The 23872-nt window shown below is 41.0% G+C and overlaps 1 protein-coding gene across 6 annotated transcripts in view; it reads right to left on the reverse strand.

The window, feature by feature from the left end:
- The window catches only part of COL4A5 (collagen type IV alpha 5 chain), a 148753-nt gene that overhangs the window by 57056 nt on the left and 67825 nt on the right, over positions 1 to 23872 (reverse strand). For all 6 annotated transcript variants that reach the window (XM_038415699.2, XM_038415696.2, XM_038415698.2 and 3 more), the window contains exons 3-20: positions 17786 to 17875; positions 15661 to 15705; positions 14876 to 14920; positions 14710 to 14772; positions 13572 to 13625; positions 12760 to 12786; positions 10533 to 10613; positions 9383 to 9445; positions 8521 to 8556; positions 8391 to 8432; positions 8163 to 8255; positions 5420 to 5473; positions 5253 to 5309; positions 3143 to 3187; positions 2988 to 3041; positions 2691 to 2732; positions 1424 to 1547; positions 248 to 421 (exon numbers count right to left, since the gene is read on the reverse strand). In XM_038415699.2, coding sequence (XP_038271627.1) covers positions 248 to 421; positions 1424 to 1547; positions 2691 to 2732; positions 2988 to 3041; positions 3143 to 3187; positions 5253 to 5309; positions 5420 to 5473; positions 8163 to 8255; positions 8391 to 8432; positions 8521 to 8556; positions 9383 to 9445; positions 10533 to 10613; positions 12760 to 12786; positions 13572 to 13625; positions 14710 to 14772; positions 14876 to 14920; positions 15661 to 15705; positions 17786 to 17875 — 1189 coding nt within the window. The remainder of the gene's footprint in view (positions 1 to 247; positions 422 to 1423; positions 1548 to 2690; positions 2733 to 2987; positions 3042 to 3142; positions 3188 to 5252; positions 5310 to 5419; positions 5474 to 8162; positions 8256 to 8390; positions 8433 to 8520; positions 8557 to 9382; positions 9446 to 10532; positions 10614 to 12759; positions 12787 to 13571; positions 13626 to 14709; positions 14773 to 14875; positions 14921 to 15660; positions 15706 to 17785; positions 17876 to 23872) is intronic.

Consider the following 23872-nt stretch of genomic DNA (forward strand, 5'->3'; position numbering starts at 1 on the left):
CAGACCACATAAAGTTAGGGCAGTCCTTTTGGTGCTCTAACTTGCACCAGGAGCTGGGAAGGAAGCATAAAGATGACATTACTTCACCTTTGTCTCTCCATTACTTCAGCTGGAGCTGAATTGTGTCCCTGGAGCAGGGGGACAAAATAAACCTACATCAAGATATTTAGTCTCTTTTCCTTGTTGCTGAGTAACTATCTATCTGTCAAGTATTTCAAGGCTGCTGGTCAATGAAGATATCACTTACTAGGAGGGATAGTTGTTCCGGGAGGTCCAGGGGCACCTGGCGGTCCAGGTGGCCCTGGCCGTCCATCAAGTCCAGGCTGTCCAGGTATGGAAACTCCGGGTAGACCTTGATCCCCCTTCTGTCCTTGCTCCCCAGGCAAACCAGGTGGACCAGGGGGGCCTACACCTGCAATCCCTAAAATGGAAAAAAGTTAATTCTTCAGTATCTCTGGTTTAAACCATGGACTTTTGTAAAAGTGACAATGAAAGCTGGCTAGGTTGCTGCTACTACCATAGGCAACATCCTCTCTCTAAATCTTCATGTATGTGACCATGGCATAGGAGTTATATTATGGGGTAAGAGTTTTCATCAGGCCTCCATAAAGAGAGCCAAATTACAGGTGTACGCATTTGTCTATGCAAACCAGGTAACTGCACATCCTGATGTACACGTGCGTGCACAAGTATGGAATTTGGGGCAGGCAAATATTACATTTGCAGAGACTTTTGGTTGAAAACTTGACCCCAAGACTTAACATGAGTAAACAATTTAGGTAAGGAAGAAATTGTAACAGGACTAGTGAAAGGAAAAATGGGAAAAACATGTATTTATTTGTCATAACTTTAGAGTTACCTAATGTTCTCCTTCCCTGTACAGCTTTCTGATAGACATGGCTAGCAAGCTCCTTTGACCCCTTTTTAAGTGTGGTCCATCATCAACTCCACCTTTAAGCACTTGGCCAGTCTGTATTTAAACCTATGTTTAACAGTCAGTCTCAACAGTTTTGACACAAACTCTTCTCCATACATATGGAACTCTGATAATATACATTACTTGCAAGCAATGAAGGGCTAAACTACCCTTAAGTTACTACTCCAGCATTCTTAACTGGTGATTCATTGACAGCCCTGAAGACTAGCATCCTCTATTCACCACAGAACAGCGAAAGCATGGACCATGAATGTTCAAGAGTCCTCACGCCTCAACCCTCAGCTGGAGGACCATCTCCAGGGCTCAAAGTTAGTTCTTAATAGTTTTGCCTTTACTGGTCATTCAGGCCATCTGTCAACCAGGGTATCAATTGTGATGGTGATTACTGCCACACTGCCACCACCCCACTAGGCAGTGAACTAAGATCATGAAGCTAACTAACTCTCCAGATAGCAAAATACACAAGCAATTCACCTCAACTCTTACCTGGAGGCCCTGACAAGCCAGGAGGCCCTTGCAAGCCAGGATATCCACGCTCGCCTTTAGGTCCTGGAAATCCTGGAAGTCCTTTATTCCCTTTTGGTCCCACTTCTACACCATTTCCTGTGATCTGTCATATCAACAAGCCAAGAAAAAGTCACTAGAAAAGTGAAGAGAGGTGTGTCTCTGTGTAGCAAAGCCACAAGAGCCAGCTCAAGACATTTCAAACCGATGGCACGATCCTCCTAATGCAACTGGGATCCCAAACAAAAGTCTGCTAAAAAAAGAAAGTCCCCTGTTCCAGCAGAGTGCACTATTATTGTGAGGCTGTACTGCATTCCCACATGGTTAGCTAAAAAATACTAGTGCACACTTCATTCTTGTGGTTTGAGAACCAAATGGTGTCAAAATGAGAGCAAGAAAGATTTCCACAGCCAAGCCTCAGGCACACCCCATTCCCAAAAACAGTGCGAGAAGAAAACCTACAATACACCCACCCAAACTACAGAATCTTCACCCCAGGTATTTTAAAACCTTTTGTTTCCATCTGACAATTTATTCAACTGCAGTTTCAACTATGGTGCAAATCCATAGGAATGCCACATATGTCAATGGAGATACTCTGGATTTGCATCACTGTAACAAGGTAGAATTTGACCCTATTCTCTGTTTCAGGGGGACTGCTTGTGGAATAAGATACTACTCTCTGAAGTGAGGTTGAATCCGACCCTATGTGAGAACTGCTGTGACGTCATTAGAATTTCTCAGTTGCAGACACTCCATGACCTACAGGATTACATTAATATGGATTATTATATGAATAATAGTGTGGGGATATTTATATTTTCATGGTGCTACTCACTGTGGGGATGATTAGAGCAGGTTGGAAAAAAATTCAAATTTCATTGAAAAAAGCCACTCTCCATCAGAAAAACATTTTGACTGAAAATTTTTGACCAGCTCTACTGATTATGATCTTAATTTATGATGTTTTTATTCCATTGCCTTCAATGGATTTGCCTCTGATTTACACTAGTGTAAGTGAGATATGAATCTGGCCTTGTGTTTATAACTGAAGGACCTTGGAACCCAAGATGACACATTCTAAAGAAAGGGAGCAGTGGGTTGTGGTGACTAACACTTGGTGCTACCTGCTGGGTCTCTTAGGCACTAGCATAAACTGGAGACACTAATGTCTGGAAGAAATGAGGAGACAAAATGGTGCACTGCCAACCAAACAGAAGAAAAGGAGAAGAAAGCAAAAGTAACTTACAACTCCAGGAGGACCAGGCAGACCACGTTCACCTTTCAGACCCTGCCAATGATATATTTACAGATTATTGAATGACATATTTGTGAACACGAGAGCTAAAAAATTAGTTTTCAAAAAAGTGTCTTATGTTCTTATGTGTCAGGAAACAAGAGATTGCAGAGATTCTGTTGCAGGTTAACAGATAAGACAAGGCATTGCAATTTCTATTCAGTAGGAGCTGGGCATTGGTATGTAAGCTTCAGTGACAGGCAGGCTTTCACTCTATTCTAGCAGTAAAGACAAATAACCCACGCTCACCTTTTCACCATCTCTTCCTGGAACACCATTTAAACCAGGCTCACCAGGTAAACCCTTCAAGGAAAGGAAAAGAAACATCCTCAAAATATTCACTGCAAATATCCCAAGAGCATTACAAAGAATCGGCTTAGGTCAGAAACGTATAAGATACTCACATCCCTACCGGGCTGGCCAGGATCTCCATCTTTGCCAGGTTTCCCCTTCAAAACACAAATGTTCATTGAAAAATAAAAAGTTTTAGTGGCAAAGAGCCGTTGCCAGGAATTGCATGATTTGTTTCTCTTTGTGGTAGATAAATGAAGCAAAGACTCTCTAGAATGCAACTCCTATGATAAATCTCACAATTAAGAGAGGTGTAATAAGCCGGCATTAATTAAATTGAGGATTAACATAGAAAACCAGGGTAACAAAAGCTTGATCAACAGAAATCCTAAGTATTATCAGAATGCAGCATAAAATGACCTCAAATTTAACAAGTGCTGATTCCCCCCACTGAAAGTTTTCCTGGATATAGATTTAGGGCTTAAATTGTGATTCTAGTCTGAAAAGTGACTTTTTAAAAATGCACCTTCATACTCAAATGACAGTGAATACACATAGGCAGCAGATACCTGATTATTGTCAGGACAAAAGAGTTTGCACCATTTTTACTGTTTCCACTGCACCACCACCACATATTGGAGACAGTGAGCTGGATTCTACTGCAGCTCAGTCATCAATGGCACTGTTGACTAGGTTTAGACACAGAGCCAAAATTCGCCCTTAGTCACACCCAAACAACCCCACAGCAGACAAAAGGGCCACACAGGTGTAACTAGAACAAAGGTTGGTTTGCAGAATTTTTATTACTAATGATGATGCTCAATCTGGAAAAAAACAGTGCTTTGAGATTCCAGGCTGACTTTCAGAGGCTGGCAATTACAAAATTATCTCAATACTTGTAAAAGAGCCCATTTGATACAGAAATTGAGACACATGAAATAAAAATGGAACCCCACATAATATTGTAGAGTCACAGCTCACAGCAGAACTGCATTTCGAGCCCCCAGTAAACTTAAATGTCCCAAATCAGAGGGGGAAAATAACTGTGGCTAAAAGTTAGGGTGGAAAAAAGAAAACAAGCATTTGTATCCTTTCTGATCTATGCAGATTTGTGTCCCCTCTCCCAGCAAAGCAACTTGGGAAAGCATGCAAAATATAATGGGAGTTTTGGCATTATATTCTTCCCTCTCTATCCTACGCCCAAAAAACAAATGAAAACAAAGCCCTTCCTGAGTGAAACCTAGAACTCTAGAATGCTGAATTCATAAATGGACTTTTTGCACAGTCTTTTTTTAAAACAGGGGCTGGGGGAAACCTATCATAAAAGCATTTTATCTCATCTGGTTAACCTCTGTGAAACCTATGGGTCTGATATTCAGAAGGGCCCACTGCCCTCAGCTGAAGTTGTGGGCGCAGGAATTATATAAGGAAACTAACTTCCAATAGAGAATTTATGAACTGATGGCATCTTGTCTTTACTTCATCTCCTCAGTCCACCTACTGGACCCCTGCTGATCTTACCTCACCACACTGAACTGTGATACCCAAGGCAATCCCGACTCAAGAAAGGTATATAGTTGGCTCTGAATCTATGACTGAAGTGACCTATTGCCATCCCTACAAGGTATGCTGTTACATAGGTATGCCTATGTTTCCCCTCACCAGACTGCATATACACAGCAACAACTCCTCCAGAGACAGCAGATAGGAGTTAACTTTTAATATAGTTTTCAAAGGCTATTGTTCTACTCACTCACCTCAGAGATCACTCCATTTAGAATGGGTTTTCAGGCACCAGCTTACAAATGTGTCAATAGCTCGACTTACTGGGATTCTGTTAGGGTAATTGAATGGAGACCCTCTCTGAAAGGAAACTGCCACTCAAACTGTGCAGCCTCAATAGCTTTAAAGAAAATTTCCATGCATAACTGTAAAGCATTTATGTCCAATGCTTATGACAGAAATTCTACCCCATTTGTTCCTGCCTCAAGATTAAGATCTACATGCAGGGTAATTCCACTAGGGTGCATTGAAAAGGTGCTTTTACACTCAGCTAGAATAGGACCAGTGAATCACTAGTGTCATCTGCAGTATCTTGTAGATCATTGGAGGAAATAAAATCTCTTACCAAGAAAGTCTGATGGCCTGAATTCAATATCTGCTTAATTCTCAAAGCTAAAAGCATTTGGAAAAATAAATCTTTGGTTCAAGGAAGTTACTTACTCTTTTGCCTGGCTCTCCTTGCTCACCTTTTTCACCTTTCATGCCACCTGAAGGACCCTGAACACACAAACATTGTCTTACATTCAGCCCATGGGGACAGAGCAGAACGAATTTACAATTCTCTTACATTATTCTAAGAAAAAAATGCCACTGTGGGAATTACTCACAGGAGGACCTTGTGGCCCAGGGGGTCCTGGTGGACCTCGTTCTCCTGGAATACCCTGTCAGGCATGGGGGAAAAGAGAGAGAAGGGGATTAAAGCCCTCACCTCCCAACATTGGGTCAATTGTTTTAAACAGGATTTTGCTGCCATTTAAACTTCTTCATGTGCCATGAGTGCTAGTGGTTCTTATCAAATGTCTTTGATCCATGTGTATCCCAAAGTACTGGTACAAATTTTGTTAACTGATCAATCTATTTATTTCATTGAATCATTGAGATACAATTGCCTCTTGCATATAGCACAGTGGCTGGCTAGCTGCCCACAGCTGTGCTGCACAACAGTTTAGGGCAGGAAATAAAAATAACCTAGCCAGCTGAAATTACAGGAGGCTAGTCAAGGGGCAGAGAGTAATTACTGAAGGTGCAAGGACACCATTAATTCCTCTACTCTTGGGAATAATGCTACTGGATTTTTAGTGAAAGGTAGGACCTCTGTTTTCTATAGCTGCACCTTCAGTAGCTCATGCTGAATAACGAGTTCATTACTAACTTAGAGGGGACAGCTACTGAATCCCTCAAAGCACTTCATCAGGACTTGCTTTTTTCTTGCAGGACTTCAATCCACATACAGGCCCAGCCTGACCTTGCTTAGCTTGTGCAATTAGCTGAGATCACAACTTCAGGTGCGATGGCCCCAGGCTTACAAATGTGTTAAATTTGGGATGGCTCCTTTACAGAATGAATAAAAACTGAGTTGTGATGGTGATCAGTCTATAAAAGTTCACTTCCAAGTATATTACTTTCACCAAAAGTCTAAATATTTACCTTAAAATTATTGTTAGTGCAAGACCAAATGCAATTTGCTGGGAGATTGTGTTTGTAGGTCTTGGTGCTTTCTAAGGAATGTACAGTCATACTGTCTCGTTTTATATATTTATACAGCTGCCTTTTGGCATTATTAGACCTTCAGAGACCTCAGATGCAATAGTGTGTAAGCTGAAAATAAACCCCAAAGGAGAAATCTAGACATGCCAAACCCGTGAAAAAAATGCAGATATTAGGTTTGGTTTTGGCTTAATTGGCTTCTGAGTTGCTTTTTTGGCTAGTGTTTGGCTTGTAGCTTGTTGCTTCTTTTTTTTTGATCGGCTCCCAGCAAGCAGGGACAAGGGGGAGCAAGCAGGGGAAAGGAAGGGAGAGAGTCAGGGGTGCACAGTGGTCCTACCACAGTCCCAGACTGCAGGCCGGGAGGAATCTAGTCACATAGAGTGTTGGGGTTCTTAGGGATTGGCTTGTTTTGAAATGGGATTAGCTTGATTTCTGTCTTATTGTGAAAGTCGGGGTGCTTATTTACTGTGTGAAAACTGTGGTGAAATCCTGAAGTTAATGGAAGTATTGCCATTGATCTCAATGGGGCCAGAATTTCCCCACAAATTTAGAATTAAAGGGATGGCCAGTTCTCTGCTTCTTCATCTACTACCCTGGGCTCAGTGAATCAGAGAACACCTGAGTCTCCCACCTTTCCAGGATGACTCCACAGGGTGGTTGTGTATTAGTTGATCTGAAGGATGCTTCAATAGGACCAAAGATTCTTATGACGGAAAGGACAAATTGCTTTGGTCAAAGTGAAAGGAGGAGAGGTCTGGCACTCCTTCCCACATCTCACTTAAGGGCAGACCACCAATGTTTTCTTCATGCTGAAATGTTTGCCAACAAGAACAGGATGAAAAGGTAGAAAGAATGAAGCAAGGTGTTAATCCTAAAACAGCGGGAGAAAACCAGATACTCGGGTGCAGTATAAGCAGAATAGAAGAAGGACCTCAAAATATACACCTCATCCCTTGCCTATGGTCAGGCTGGTGTTTGGCATTATCACAAAACTTCAAAGGAAAAAACCCCAAAGCACTCATGCCCCTGCTTGTACTGCCTGACTCATCTGGGAAGTGGGATTGTGAAAAGTTGTTGGATCAACAGGACAGGACAAAACAAATTTAGTATCTTCAGAACTGGCATCTTTCCCAATGACTCTTCCGCAGTTAAGGGTGGGGAAGTTTCTGTACAAGTTAAAGCAACAGTTTGGAAAATGGAACTTAAAAATCAGTAGCAATATTGCCAGCAAGGCTACAGATTCACTGGGGTAGCCAGATGTGCATATTTAGGTGCTTAGAAAGTGGAAAATGCCTTTATTTAGACCAAAAGAAAGAAGGGACTCAAGATGTCTTGTATGACAAGGAGGTTAGTCGGCTGCATTTTAGTTTTTACAGGACCCCTCATTATAGTATGATAGATGCAGCTCAGATTTTCATAGATGTCTGATGAATGGGAATTGGGCAACTGAATCCCGAAAGAGCTTGGAAAAATCTCAGCCTGGATGTTTAGAGTTGACTAGCCATTCAAATCTTGCTGTGGAAGGTTGATTACTTTTATTGTTTCCATAGGATTTCATTTTGGAGATTGTTTCTTGTGTAGTTTAATTTTTTAAATAATGGGAACATGTGGAGATGGCTCAGACATTGTGCAAAATGAAATAACTAAACCAATATGATTGACCCACCCTCTGATATAGGAGAAATGGATAGGCCTGGCTGAGGCAAATGACAATTCAGTGCCTTGGAAAAAGCAGCAGGACCCCCAACCAGCTATACTTTGGGGGATGTCATTCTGAGTAGTACAGCTTCCAATGAATGAGCAGCTCTAAGTAACTGGACATGTGCCTACCATAGATGGACAGTTTCCTCCATTCCCACTCACCTGATCTCCTTTCTGAAACTCTATGTCAGTTGGTCTCTTCTGTTCCCCAATTTGTCCTGGTGGCCCTGGAGGTCCCTGAAGGCCTTGGTCACCCTAACACCCAAAAAGATGGCAAAATATATAAAACTTCAAGGCTATTACAGACATGGACAACATGAGCCATGCCAGTATGCAATAAAAGAAGCTTGAATTGTTCTGAAAGCAATACAGTAAAAATCCTCTACTCACTTTTTCACCCTTGGGTCCTTGGAAGTTCAAACCCATATTACCCTGCACAGAGTTAAAATAATCAACGCTTAGAACAGAGCTGAACAAAACTAAAGGGAAAATAAGAAAAAAAAGGGGGTGGGGGGTATACCTTAGGCCCTGGAAGCCCTGTTGGACCAGGAGGTCCCTGTAAAACAAAACAAAACAAAATCATTCTGTTATAACACTTTCTGCTCAGGGGATTGCAAAGCACTTTGGAAATAATGATGATGAGTTATGTTAATAAATAATACCACTGCTAATAATTCTGAAAGATCCAACCTGTATCTTGTCCTAGTTATTTACATTACACACATATTGACTGGGAATTTGTGTCTCCCACTGAGAGATGGTCCTCATGACCAGAAGCTTTACTCAATGCATTAGTATATACAATTGCTTCCTTATTTAATTTGCCCAGTTGCAGGTTCAAGTGGAACCCCAAATCCAACACTGATCTATGTGCAAATCCCACCTTGCCCCTGCCCCAGAGGCTCATAGTGCTCAAAAGGGATAGAAGCATTATCACTCCACTGCACAGGTAGGAGAATGGGGGAGACGGCACAGGAACTCCCTCTGCTGTGGTGCACAAGGGGCTTTGGGGGCAGACTGAAAATATGGCTGGTGGATCTGGGATGCATTTAAGCCACCACAAATGGTGATCTAGTGGGTGCAGCAGCTGCAGGGGCACTGAAACAAGCTGGGGTGCTGAAAGCCATTGAACAAAACTGTAAACCCTGTATAGGATGGAAGCTGTGTATGCAGTTACTGTTATTACTTCAAGCCAGAGGGTGCTTAGTGAGCAGCTGTGGGGATTGCTATGGTCCTGAAGCAGCAGTAGCTACTGCTTAGCAGCTCTGCCTCCAGCTGGAGGCCTGGGCAAGGAGAATTCTCTCCCCCTGTTGCTGAGAAGCTAAATTTGCTTCTAAGGATAGAAAAGAATTAATTCTATGTGATAAGCTAAGGAATCTTACCGTTAAACCTGGTGGCCCAGGGGGACCAATAGGACCTTGTACGCCCAAGGGACCAGGTGGACCCTGTTGGGAAAGGGAAGGAAGGAGTCAGAGATGCCCCTTTCAATGAAAAGCTCCAGCTGGCATCAGTTTGGGAGGGCCTTGGCCATGCAGTCAAGAATTAGCACCCCATAAATGTCAACTCCAAGGACCCAACCATGACCCTGTCCACATACAGCCCACTCTAAGGGAAAGGCCTCAAGACCACCAGTACCATGGGGAACTTACAGCCACTTAACACAAGGAAGTGCCTTGCTGTCAGCTTTCAAGGTACCTCTTTGGATTGCACCAGATTTTTTTTTTAAACCACTTTTACTCCCTTCCTACATGAAGCAAAAATAACAGGGCACTCTGCATTTCTATGGTCTCTTCCAGCCAAGAGTAGACAGTAGCAAGGCACAGAGCAGAACAACAGAGATGCAAAAGGCCCAGTCTGATCAGACTAGTCTTGTGGTTTGCTTCTCTGCAGTGCACCGGGAAACTGTATCCTGGCTCATGTCCTGTGCAGGCTCATGGGCTTCTCATTCTCTGCTCCCCACACCTCTCCAGTAAAATTACTAATGGCTCAACAGGGGAATGGACTATCTGGTGTCACTAGCTGTTTTCACAGGAAGGTGTGGGAAGCAAAGACCCACTGATGGGCTGGAGCCACTGGACTGCTGAGGAGATGCAGCCTAAGGAGAACAGCTGAGGCTCTGCTCTCATTTCCCCTTATCCACAGCCCAGCAAGGCAGATGCTAGTTTTACTAAGAGAGAGGAATAGTAGAGAACTCAGGAACTAGCCCAGACTCAGAGTGCATCTCAGAGGGGTAGGGAAATACACAAGCACACTGTGGCAGCCAGCTCTTAGCACTGCTGTACTCTGAAGACAGCAGGCCCAGGCCCTCATTGGCCCCCTGCTGGCTTCTTCACTCATGTGCAACCTCACTTCCCAAAAACTATACAGTACATTAAATGTTGGACCTGTTCCTTTTATAGAAACACATGTGCTTCATAGCACTGAATATTGTTCTAGCCATTAATTATGCTGTCAGACTGAATTAATATTCAGTTCAGTGTAGTTTGTCCCCTACCAAAAAGCGTACAATCAACAAATACTTAGGCAACTTACTGGTAACCCTGGAAGTCCTGGAAATCCTGGGTCACCTTTCTGGCCTGACAGTGATGACAGAATTATTTCACCTGGATCACCCTAAAAGAATAACAACTGATTTTAAAAAATCAATACCACACTGCATTCTTCCACTTCAAGCTAGCTTCAACAGACAGCGAGGAGTCATATTAATGCCCAGAGATATGTAGAACTATTATTTCTATAACACAGGTACTTAATTCTCCAATAAACAACCCTTTTAAAAAAATGTTCCCTATTTACTTACAGAATTAGTTTTTGCGGTGCTTAGAACCTTTTACCAGCCATCCAAGTACACCATATTTTTATCTGCATGCTGGATACAAGCACCCAACTTGAATTTCAAAAGGTTAGGGGATTAAAATAAACATGAAAGAAAAATAAAAAATATTTCATCTCCATTGGAAAGCAACAAATGAAAATTGGTTTACACAGCTATCTCACATATCCCAGAAGATGGCCCTATCTCATGAGATTACATTAGGGTCTGCAATTACCTTAGGCCATTCAGCATAACTCATCTTTAAGCAACGCTTCTTCTGTAGCTTTGTTATAAGTTTATTTACAGATATTTGGCTTTTTTTTTTTTTTTTTTAAACTTGGTTGGGAAGTGGGAATGGGGTTGGGGAAAAAAAAATGTGGCAGTGTTAAAGTCATCATTCCATGACCCCACAGTGCCAAGCTGTCCTTTCAGCAGCAGTTTGAGAGAACTTTTCTAAGTCCAAATTTATTATTTAATAGAAGAAAGTATCTTTAAATTGGCTCTCCGTCCATATGCTCAAGTAGCTCAAAGAAACAAAAATAAAGGCTTAAAAAATAATAAAATGTGACTATATTTAAACTAGGAGGAAAAAGGTGCCTCTCTTAGCCATCATGTAGATGTTTCCTAAGAGAATATAACTCTCTGCATCACCCCTCTTCCCATGATAATTTAAGTGATGTGTAATATTTTCTAACAGTAATTAGCCACTGGAGGGTGCACAAGCAAGCTACTTGTACACTTCTTGGTGGTTCTAGGCCTTCTATTAGCCTAATGCCTCACAACACACCTGGGGCATTCACTAATAGCCTGCCTGTCTTGGGGAGAAGGGTGTGTGTATATATATATCTCCATATATATATATATATATATATATGGATTATTATTATTATTATTTTATGGATTTATCACCTGTCCTGGAACCCATTCTAGTCACCTGTGATGATCACCATTTCCATGTTTTTTTGGGGAATGGGTAGGACCAAGGGACTCTGAAGCTACTTCATTTTTACCACCTGCAAGCTCAGTGTACTCTTTGCCATATGTGAGGCCCATAACAATGTGGTCAAAATAGTTGGCAGGATGGAAAAACTGTCAAGGTCATGCTAGTGATTTCTCGACAAATATTCTGTAGGATTTTCTATATTTTAATCTATTTAGAGCGTATGCATATACACCAAGATACACAGTTTAAAACACATTTCTATACTGTTAAATAGTTCCTATAAAAGAGCAGAGATAATTCTAACTAAGAACTAAATCATCTACTTTTTTCTGTGAAGTAGCAATTTACATTCCAGCATATAGGAAGGTCCCTGTGTATTCCATGATCCCATGACTGTAGAATTTCATTCACCTTCTTGCTAGCCCTCATGGTTGAGAAGAAAACCATTAAGCAAACTAATTGGCACGCTGTTGTTTTCCTGAGTCTGCAGAAAATTGCTGAGAGGTGTAAACTGCTCCATTCATCTTAATGGGGTATAACTAAAACCTACAGATGACAATTCAAATGCGCGCATTTCATTGCTGATCATTTTAGCTGAAATATCCTACTAACGTACTTCTCTCACAATCCTAAACTGTATCCCATGCCTTTTCAGATACAAATGCCCCCTCTCACCCTATTAAGTTGCCAAAACATATTTGAATTTAATATTTGAACACCACACATGGTGGCTGCTGTATATATTGTATTATTCATGCACACGTTGAATTCAGTAAAGGCCTGCATTTGTTTTTTTTTAAATTGAGTACGAATGCTGCAGAGTTGCCGATTGGTCACATTAAGGAATGGCACAGAAACCAGGAGCCTGGTGCAGAATTTAGGAGTAGCTTGCTGTGGAATATGCAGGACCTTGATTATAGGCAAACAGGTTACTTTTGTCAGATGCACACTAAACATCCATGCTCGCTTAACAGTTAGTTACAAAAGCACAGAACACTTACCTTCATACCTGGTAGGCCAGGAGGTCCCTTTGTTAAAAGAAATAAAAATAAGGAAGGGTGAGAAAATATCATAAAATCAGCAACAAAAAAGAAGGTATGAATGTATTATTGACATATCATTCACAAAACACTGAATAGATTTCACTGAGAGGGGCATGGTGACAAAGGGGAGGAAAAACACAAAAGATACAAAACAAGGAGAGCCTAACATTTCAAACCTCTGCTGCTTCACTGCTATTCAAGATGAAAGTTCTTTGGCAGCATTTTGAGCAAATACTGAACACTTACTAAATTAAGAACAGCAAATCCCCATTCACTTGGGGTTTGTTTTTAATATGCCTCCTGTTATTCTGTATATTATATGCTCATTGTTTCTCTTTTACCAATTCTTAGCTCCTGCAGGAATCACTTCGCTGCACATTCTTGCATTTTACAGAGAAAAATCTGCACTGTATTTTTTTCTGATCCACAAATAGACAGTATCACTCCCAGATGTGCCTGGGAACATCACTTAAGATTGCTCTTCTCCCACCTCGACATATTTGTTTTCTCTGCAAGTGGCACAGCATCTCAGCAGTGAGAGAATGTAATATTCAAGCAAAGAAGAGATCATATTCCCTATTAGCTTTACAAATAGCTTACACCAGAAAAGCTGGATGTCTTGAAGCACACCCAAATGACATTCCATTGAATTATTTACTTGTGGAAATTTTAATATAGTATTTTGGGCACTGACTGTTTCACAATTCTAGGCAAGGGGTTTTCTGTGGGTTACAGGCAGCGGATCTGATTATATAAAATCTCTTACTTACAGGAGGACCTTGTAAACCTGGAAAACCTGGACTGCCTGGGAATCCACGTTCCCCCTAAAGAAGGCAGAGAGAAGAGGCTTAGTCAGCAACAAAACAAGTGATGATACTAAAAAAATTAACACTATTGTAAGCTCATGAACCCGGAATGGGGAAAGGGGCATTGCAGCAGGTTATGGGTTAAACAGTTTACAAAACAAAAATCACAGATATGAAAAACAGAAGAAAAAGCATCCAATGGGCTCAAATAGTGCCATGTGCATCAGGTCTATTTTTCTGAAAAAATACTATAGTTGGCAATGCTATAGAAAAAGTCAATTGCCTGGAAGCAGGCAGGTATCTCAATTTGAACATGAACCTTCATAGATGTGCCAGAGATAAATTAACTCATTACCTAGTCAATTTCACTTTATGATCTATCCTTATCACAGCGATATTGCAAACAGTGGTTCCAAGATGACTAAGCCAACAACAAATTACTATCTCCAAATAAACAAGAAGAATATTTGGCACTTATCACCTTCAAAGCACTGTAACAAAATCAGGGTACGTCTACGCTGCAAAACAAAACAAAACAAAACAAAATCTCTGTGGCACTGAGTCTCAGAGCCTGGTTCAACTGACTCAGACCTGTGCAACTTGTACTACATGGCTAACAATAACAGTGTAGATGTTGCTGTTTGGGCTGAAGCCTTGGTTCTGAGATTCTCCCCATTCACTGGGAATCAGAGCCATGGACTTCAAAAGAGCTCCACATGGTGCAAGTGTCCACTTGCATGGATCAGATGGCAGGACTAGGGCCTAATCATGCAACACACTGGTCGGTTACTATTATCCGCAATTTTACCTGAGAAGTAACAGGTAGAGAGGGTCATTTTATTACCCAATGCTACAAAGCGTCAGAGCCATGACTGGATCTTGGCTATTTCCTAGCTCCTGATCATGTGAATTAGAGTGTGATCCTGTCTCTCATTTCAGAAGATGTGAATGGGTATATGGACCCACCTGTAGCCCGTAATAGCTTACACTACCCAGCACAGTAAGCTATTCCCGTTTGCTCTCATCAGTCACAAAGACAAGTTCTATTTCTTTAGTATGCTATCATTACGGATTCAGAAATTTCCAAGGGGCCATGTCCCACCTTTGTTCCATTGCATCCGGGGATACCTTGAAGTCCTGGTGGCCCATCCTGCCCTGGTAACCCCTTGAACATGGAAGGAAGGACAGCACAATTAGCTAAGGATGATCTGTGCAAAAAGAAAAAATAAGTGATAATCTTCTCAACTGTAAAGCCAAATCCTACTTACGGGAAGTCCTGGTGTTCCTGGAAATCCTGGCAGACCTGGAGGACCCTGGAGGGGAAATAACCATATTTATTTGTAAGTGCGGTGGTGGGAGGGGGCTATTTGTTTTTTTAAAAAGAATTTCCATTATTTATAGCCTATTGATGTTTCTGTAAGTAAAGGACTATGGAAACATCAGAACCACTCCTCGGTGAAAAATAGCCACAGGCATGTACCGTACTTTACAACATACTGGGGGGAATTTAAAGTATTTGGTTAATGTTTTATTAAATTTGTTTCAGAAAAAACATGAAACAAAACCACAAGAGAAAAGACAGCAATTGCAGACACATTAATGGGTATATACATTATACACATTAAGGACTAAGTCCTCAGATGTTGAAAATTGATGTGTCTCCACTGAAGCCAATGAAACTACATGATTTCCACAAGTGGAGGATTTGCCCATAAAGTACAGCAGACAGAAATAAAAGCTGAAGGATTCACAGACAAACCAGGAATCTACTTATGTAGCAGAATAAAAGTCTCTCTCTTTCATAGTAAAGTCAACAGAGGGGCTGGATTTTGACCTATGAAGCTAGTTTGAGTCCTGTATAGCAGGATGGACTGAATAAGCCTTTATTGCTAAATTTATTAAAAGTATGACAAGAAATCCTATTGGGAAGAATACAATCTCTTTTGATTCAACTCTACATTTTTTACTCATCTAGCTTTCTGTAACTCATATCTCCAGATCAAAGTAATTCATGAATGTTATGTACTATACCCTGACATGCGGTGTCACTTACTCTGATCCCTTTGGGTCCAGTAGGCCCTGGAAGGCCATCATCACCCTGTAAAGAACATGGAAAAGGTAAAAATGATAATATTATGCATACTAAAGTAAACCAAAAGCTTGAATAAAAAGTCAAAATATTTAAGACAAAGGTGCCTGGTACATCCTGTCAGTATCATGTAGTGTTGTTAGAAGTTCTATTATTTATTACCATCTGAAAGAAAGAGGTTGAGTTGGGATTGAAAAGCATTTTGTGCACTTAATAACCAAGGACTTATAGTTAACAGTTTCTGTTCAGATAGTTTGATATCTGCCTGCATATTACTAATTTCCTTCAGCTTGCTATACTTTAGCATATGTGCTCTAGTGGATAAAAGATAATAGTAGATTGCTTGCAAACTTCATTCTCCTGTTTTTCTTTCATTTACATTCAGAGTGTTACAGGAATTCAGAGCTATGCAATAGGACAGGGGTGGCCAACCTGTGGCTCCGGAGCCATATGTGGCTCTTCAGAAGTTAATATGTCGCTTCTTGTATAGGCACTGCCTCTGGGGATGGAGCTACAGGTGCCAACTTTCCAATGTGCTGGGGAGCGCTCTCTGCTCAACCCCTGGCTCTGCTCTGCCCCCACTCCACCCCTTCCTGCCCCCCTCCTCATAGCCGGCTGTGCCCTCACTGCTCCCCTTTCCCCCCAGAGCCTCCTGCATGCCATGAAACAGCTGATTGGGAGGTGCGGGGGGAGGCACTGATTGGTGGGGCTGCTGGTGGGTGGGAGGCTCTGGGAGTGCGGGGTTGCTGATGGGGGGCTGCTGACATATTACTGTGGCTCTTTGGAAATGTACGTTGATAAATTCTGGCTCCTTCTCAGGCTCAGGTTCGCCACCCCTACAATAGGACATCTGCCAAAGAAGTGCATTAAAGAGAGAGTATAAATATACTTATATTTTATAACCAAAACATCTGACCTCTTTTATTCCCCATTTGCTCTTTCCTTCTTTGCCATCCCTTGCTATATCTGATTCATCTATTAACATTTTTGCTTTTTTAATTTTCTGTTTACTGTTTCCCCTTCTTGAGTCCCTCCTCTATATGATGAAAAGCAATAACTTCTTTCCTGTGGTTTCTGAAATGTGACTGTTTTGTATAACGTACGTGTTTACAGAATGAAGAGCCAGATTATGGATAAAGATGACAAAATTATATAATGTATCTATTTATATATGTACAATAAAAAGCAGAGTTGGAGGTATTTCAACACTATACAGTCAGAATTAGAACATTTTAATCACAGGTTTCAGAGTAGCAGTATAACATTTTAATGTTATTCAGGAGCAGACAGTTATAAATGGAGGCACTTCAGGAATTAAAGAGCATTCATCTCTTCTCTTCAATGTTGTACTACTGTTTTGGAGTCACACAAGGGGCTTGTTCTAATCCCTTACTTGCCTCCCCTCAAAACGATGACAGTAAGAAAACATTGTACTTCATGGCAGAGTAGAAGTGGGACCATTCACACAGCTGGCAAACAGATACGACTTCATCACTTCACTAAGTGATGGAATCACAGGACTGTGGGAGAGGGGATTTCAGATATTTGTCAATGTGTGTTACATGGCCGAGTAAAGCTGCAACATGGCATGCCACTAAGCCTGATCTCTAACCCCTTTCCCTTAGAGCAGTCAGTCTGGCCACTTTCACACCTAATGAATTAGTGTGTGTATTAGTGCATAGGTGCTGGGACTAGGTGTGCTGCAGCATCCCCTGGCTTGAAGTGGTTTCCATCATATACAGGGTTTACAGTTTGGTTCAATGGCTCTCAGCACCCCCGCTATACAAATTGTTCCAGAACTCCTGCACGACTGAGGGGTAGAATGCTTATCTGAGGAGCAAAAATATTTTCCCTACTGTTTATTGCCTTCCACAGCAGGACTTCCACAGCAGGACAGTAATGTAACTAATAGAGACAATGTAACAGGCTTTCAGGAACTGTACCACTGAAACATTAACCCAATAACGCTCTCTAAATCAGGAGATCTGGAGATGGCACTAATGCATTTTGTGTCAGTATATCAGGAAATCTAGACACTGCCTGCACCAGAGGTAACATTTATATAGTGTTTGGATACATTGTTACTTACCTTTATGCCTCTTGGGCCAGGAGGTCCCTCTGGTCCCGGAAACCCAGGTAAACCGGGCTGACCTTCTAACCCTGGGAACCCCCTCTCGCCCTACAAATGGAAGCAGGGAAAATAAAGTACTTTTACACGCTGCACATGATATTTATTACAAGTTCAGGCAATACAATACTTCAGCTTGCTACAGAGAACTGGAAAGAAGGTAAGCAGCTAGAGTGATTTAAAGCCTATTAAGGCAGCAAATCTGACTTCTTGATAAACATCACAACTACTTAACTATGGGATTTCCAGGCAATAGAGCGTACAACTCATTTCAATGACTCTGTATCAATCATACCAATTAAATAGATTAAGTGTGCTGTCTATCTATTATTTAAACCAGTCTCGATTGGTCATTTGTCAAATTTTTCAAACAAGTACCTTTGGCTTTCTCCCAGGCTTCCCAAGTGCATGAAGCAGCTTTCTGTAAAAATTTACAAAGCTACCACTGTCCTTTTCCAAATCCCGCCTTTAAAGTCACGTCTGCTGTGACACCTATAAAAAAAACTCAACTAGGCAAGCTGCTGTGCTGTGACTCATAATCATCATGCTGCACATAATCTCGCTGTTTCCTTGTGCTTCCTCAGTCTGTTGTATTCACCTGTTGCCTCATCTTATACTTTGTCTATATGCTCTTGGGGGCATGTATCATTTCTCATGTGTTTGTACAGTACTTAGCACAATGGGGTCCTGCTCTCTGACAGGGAGCCTGGGTGATACCAACGCTGCCACCATAGGTAAACTGGAATTTGCCAGCATAATTTATTCGTACACAATTTTATCATTATGAAATTTGAAGAATTATATGTTATATACACCCCTACATTAGAAGAACATTATGATTGCAAACTCAAGTACTCAAAAGTTGAGAAATGCCAGAATTAAGGTTGCCTGTGCAATCTTAATTCAGCTCCTTAGTGTGTATGCATTATGATAGTCTTCAATTACACAATCACATACTATTTTTACCACAAGACCCCTGCCTCCTTCAGTGCTCAGGATGGGCAGTGATCACTTAATGAGCAGCTAGTCAATATTTTGTTTTAGCCTCATTGTTCAATGTGTTGACCATGGCCTTATTTATTGCACACTATTCAAACCCTATGCTGAATACAGAACAATTAATTTTGTCATGGACATTTCTGTGGCCCTCATTATGGACTGACTGCTCGACAAACATTAATGAATTTATTTTCTCAACACCTCGGTGAGGCAAAGGACTATTATTACCCTCATTTTACAGATGGGGAACTAAGGTAGAGAGAGTAAAGTCAAAAGGGTCCACTAATTTTGGATAACCAATGTGGGACACACAACACCTGAGAAAGCAAGAGCTCCAGCCTCCAGAGGGTATTTTGGTGTTTCAGTAGCAAGAGTACGCTGATAGCTGCATCATAATTTTCAGTTTTTACAGGATTTGCAGATCAGCATCTGAACTTTTTTTTGTCAACATGGCCTGGGGAATTTGAATGAATTCTCAGTCACTAATTAATGCACGAGGGGAATACTCTCCAATGTGCATTCGTGTTTGTATGTTATTTATTTAAAGGAAATTTCAAAAAAATTTGGGAACACTGGAAAAGCCTCATCTCCTCCCTCAGCACCAATTTACTGCCCCTTGCTGCTGCCTGAGCAGTAACATTATGACATCAAAGATTATCAGCCACTCATCACTCTTTGAAGAGTGTCACTGGAGCCATAGTTATCATGGCAATGACTGCTTTTGACAACTGATTTACCTCAGACTCTCATTGCACTATTGCAAAGAAGGGTCCCAGGAAGGTCTGTAATGAGAGCAGACTGGAGTTGGTTAAGCTCCTGCTGTGTTCCTTCACATTTGTACTCAAGTAGGTTACACTTCCTTTTCTAAGGGCAATTGTTTGTTAGAAAAGAGATGACTAAGGGGGAAGGAGGAAGGTGCTTCCCAGGAGAACACGGGGCCGGGGACCACAACCTACGTCAGGGGAGGCTTACTCTGCTCTGACCTTTAATACCTACTGCCCATGGGTAAAGGGCTATAAAATCATGAGTGGTGGGGGTGTCTTATTTACCTCCTCACATAACACAAGAACCAGAGGTCACCTAATGAAGGTAACAGGCAGCACATTTAAAATAAGCAAAAGGAAATACTTCATACAATGCAGTCAACCTGTGGGATTTGTTGCAATGGGATGTTGTGAAGGGCAAAAGTAACTGGGTTCTAAAAAGTATTAGGTAAGTTCATGGAGGATAGGTCCATTACTCGCTATTAGCCAAGATGGGCAGGGATATAACACAGGGTGCTAAGTGTCCCTAAACCTCTGACTGTCAGAACTGGAACTGGACCACAGTGGATGGACCACTTGATAAGTGCCTTGTTCTGTTCATTCCCTCTAAAGCATCTGGCACTGGCCACTGTCAGAAGACAGTGTACTTGTCTAGATAGTCCACAGGTCAGATGCAGTACAACTATTCTTATGTTACCTTGCTCAAAAAGGGTTACATGAAAATAAGATACAAAATTCCAGATCCTTTTTCCATATATTGTGTTTAGATGTTTCTCACAAGTTTGGGAATTTATGACTTTCAGAATATTTGTTTGTTTTTTAAAAACACATGGGGCGTTACAGATAGCGATTCCAGTTTCTGTAAAAATTTAAAAACTGTAATTTAGAAGTTTCAATAAAAATATTTTTTAGGGCTGTCAAGTGATTAAAACAATTAATTGTGATTAATCGCACTACTAAACAATAGTATATCATTTATTTAAATATTTTTGAATGTTTTCTACATTTTCTAATACAGTATATTGATTTTAATTATAATAAAGAATAAAGTGTAAAGTGCTCAGTTTTTGTTAAATCACAAATATTTTCCCTGTAAAAAAACAAAAGAAATAGTATTTTTCAATTCACCTAATACAAGTACTGTAATGCAATCTCCATCATGAAAGGTTTCAGCGTGGTAGCTGTGTTTGTTGTTTTTGCTGATACAGACTAAGAGTCCTTGTGGCACCTTAGAGACTAACAAATTTATTTGGGCAAGTTGAACTTACAAATATAGAATTATATACAAAAAAACTGCATTCAAAAACAAAGCAATGTAAAACTTTAGAGCCTACAAGTCCACTCAGTCCTATTTCTTGATCAGCTAATCGCTCAGAAAAACAAGTTTGTTTACATTTGCAGGAGATAATGCTGCCCACTTCTTGTTTATATTGTCACCTGAAAGCGAGAACAGGTGTTCGCATGGTACTATTGTAGATGGCGTTGCAAGATATTTACATGCCAGGTGCGTTAAAGACTCATATGTCCGTTCATGCTTCAACCACCATTCCAGAGTTCATGCGATTAATCGACAGCCCTAGTTTTTTTTTAATACAATTTTAATTTAATTAATTCCAACACATTAATGAACACAGTGCCAATAATATACATTGACGACAAAAAATGTGTAAGTGCTTTATTATTTAAACAGTACACTTATTAATAGGGGAAAAACTAAGGAAATTCAAAAACAAAACTTCCATTTAACATTAGTTAAGGTCATTCTCAAACAGCCAACTAAAGCATAAAATATTAGGAAATACAAACTTAAGGATTAAAGGGTTACCAAGTCAAGTGCCCTCAAGTTAGAAAATGCCAGAATGAATGTTGCCCTGGAGAATTAGATTCTATCCCTGCTTCTTCAACTGGAGTTCTTGTATGATGTTGGGCAAGTCACTTACCCCAGTCTCTTCACAGGTGGTCATTTCTGCATCTAATTAAAGGCCTACAGACTGGGGGCCAAATTAAGGTTGTACAGGCAACAGTCCTTCTGGCATTTCCTAACTTGAGTACTGGACTTTGTAACCTTGTAATCTTTAACTTTGTATTTCCTAAATTTTTATGGTTTAGTTAATTGAGAAGAGCAACCTTAACTCATGTTAAATGAAGTATTTTGTTTAGGAATAGATTACACTACCAACTAGAGAGCTTTTCCTTTTTAATTGGCTAGTTCTCTTATTGCACACACCGCCCGATAGCCCTCATAGATAAAACCCTGATGAAGACCTTCGGAATTTGAGATGGGTGTTTTTGTTGGTTTTTGCTACTGGTCCATCAGGTTAGAGAAGTTACAGAAATAATTTGGAAGTACTGTCAAGGGCTAGATGACCCAGAAAGTCTAATCCTGACCATCCTAGGTTGGGATTTCTTTTCACTGTACATATGTTTTACCTAGCAGACTATGAAAGTTGCTAGTGATGGTACTTCAACTGCCACATCTAACTGACCTTCCTTCTAAAAAATGGTTTCCTAGTAGTTAAAAATTAAACGTACCCTTTTGTTTCAGGCCATTATTCCACTGTATCCACAGGTGCCAACTCTGTGGGTGCTCTGGGGCCCATTAGATGTTTGGCGGCTGGCAGGAGGCGCTCTAGGGAGGTCAGAGAGCAGCAGGTAGGTAGGTGGCCTGGGGGAGGTGGCGGGAAGAGGTGGAGCGGGGGAGGGACCTTGGGGGAAGGAGTGTGGGCAAGGCCTCAGGCTGGAGCACCCTCTTGGAAAAATAAGATCAGTCCCAAGCACTGACTTTTATCTAGGAATTTATTTACAGACAGTTATACTCCTAAAGGAACAAGTATTACTATTTAGGATTTAACAAAAACTGCCTGACAGTTTAATTCCAGTTTGTTGTTCTTATAAATAGGGTGTCAAGCTTCAGCACTATGCATGAAGATGTAGAACCATTGTGCTGACTCACCTTAGATGCAAGGCCAGAGAAATGAGTGTTATTAACTCAAACCCAGGATATAAAAGGGTCCGAGTGTCTCTAAAAATGTGGAAACAAAGAATTTGGAGGGTGTGCCCTGCAGGGAAGACACTAGGAACAGGTAAGTTCTGGAGCAAGCTCTGGCAAAAGATTTTTATGTATTAAGTAAATATGTTCATATGCAAGAGCTGTGCTAGGAAAAGCACCTGCTAGCAAAGCCCATACAATGACTCCTAATCTTATTTGGGTTATTCTTATTTGGATTAAGGTTACAGGAGGTTACTCCTGCAAGAAGCAGCACTGTGTGCACTAAAAATTTGGAATTGTATATCTACTGACAAAACACTAATTTGAAACATGTAAATAGGATACATAGCAGTAAGAGGTAGGTCACGTATATTCTGCTGCTGTCGAAGGATACAGGGCAGACGATAGTAAACGGATACTTTGCAAAGTTTTCGTCATGGCCAAAAGGCCACACAACTAGTTTTTTTTGGTTTTTTTGGGGAGTATTGCCCAAATATTCCTATCGCTGTTATGTTTAGAACCAGAAGCTCAGCTGCATGTTTTAGGGTCTCACTTCTAAACAAAGATTAAATTGGGAGACCAAGGCATTTGAAAAGGAAAGAGACATAGGAAGCTTAACAGTTATACAGGAGAACTGCAAATAGATGCAGATGCTTCTAATAAACTATGGTGTTTGGATTATGAAACAAATACGCTTCAAAGAGCACTTAAAAGTACCACCCCAGCAAATGCGGACCTAGCAGGAGGCAAACTGTTGCCAGAGCAACTCTTGTTCAGACTCTGCTAGCAAGTCTGCCCCCAACCGTGAACAGATGATTTGAAACACTGGTCTAGGGAATAGTTATAGGATTGTACCACAGATGCTTCCTTAGGGAATTACTTCAGACTAATTACAGCGTGAGTAGTTATTTCCTCCATAAAAATCACTGTTTGACAGATACAAGCGTCTAGCCAAGGGAAGAGGTAGATAGCTTTTGGCCAAGTGAGCTACCTTTATATAAGCAGGTATAAATACAGGGGGCAGATTTTCAAAGAGCTTCCATCCAGAATTGCCCATCCTACTTTATGGTTGCACTATTCTGTGCTCCCAAACCTCCAACCTGCAGGAACCAACTTTTTCTTGGCAAATGCAGATGTCCAGCTACCTGGCTTGCACACTCAAAACAGTGTTGGTGGGCTCCAAAACGGAAAACATTTCTGAAATCTTGGCCCAAAACTTCTGTCAGAAAAGCCATCTATATGTTTATGCTGGTGGGGGGCTGGGGAAGAGAAATAAAGCAAACAAAAACAGCCTTG

This window comes from Dermochelys coriacea, chromosome 9 (genome assembly GCF_009764565.3).
Source record: "Dermochelys coriacea isolate rDerCor1 chromosome 9, rDerCor1.pri.v4, whole genome shotgun sequence".
NCBI lineage: Eukaryota > Metazoa > Chordata > Testudines > Dermochelyidae > Dermochelys > Dermochelys coriacea.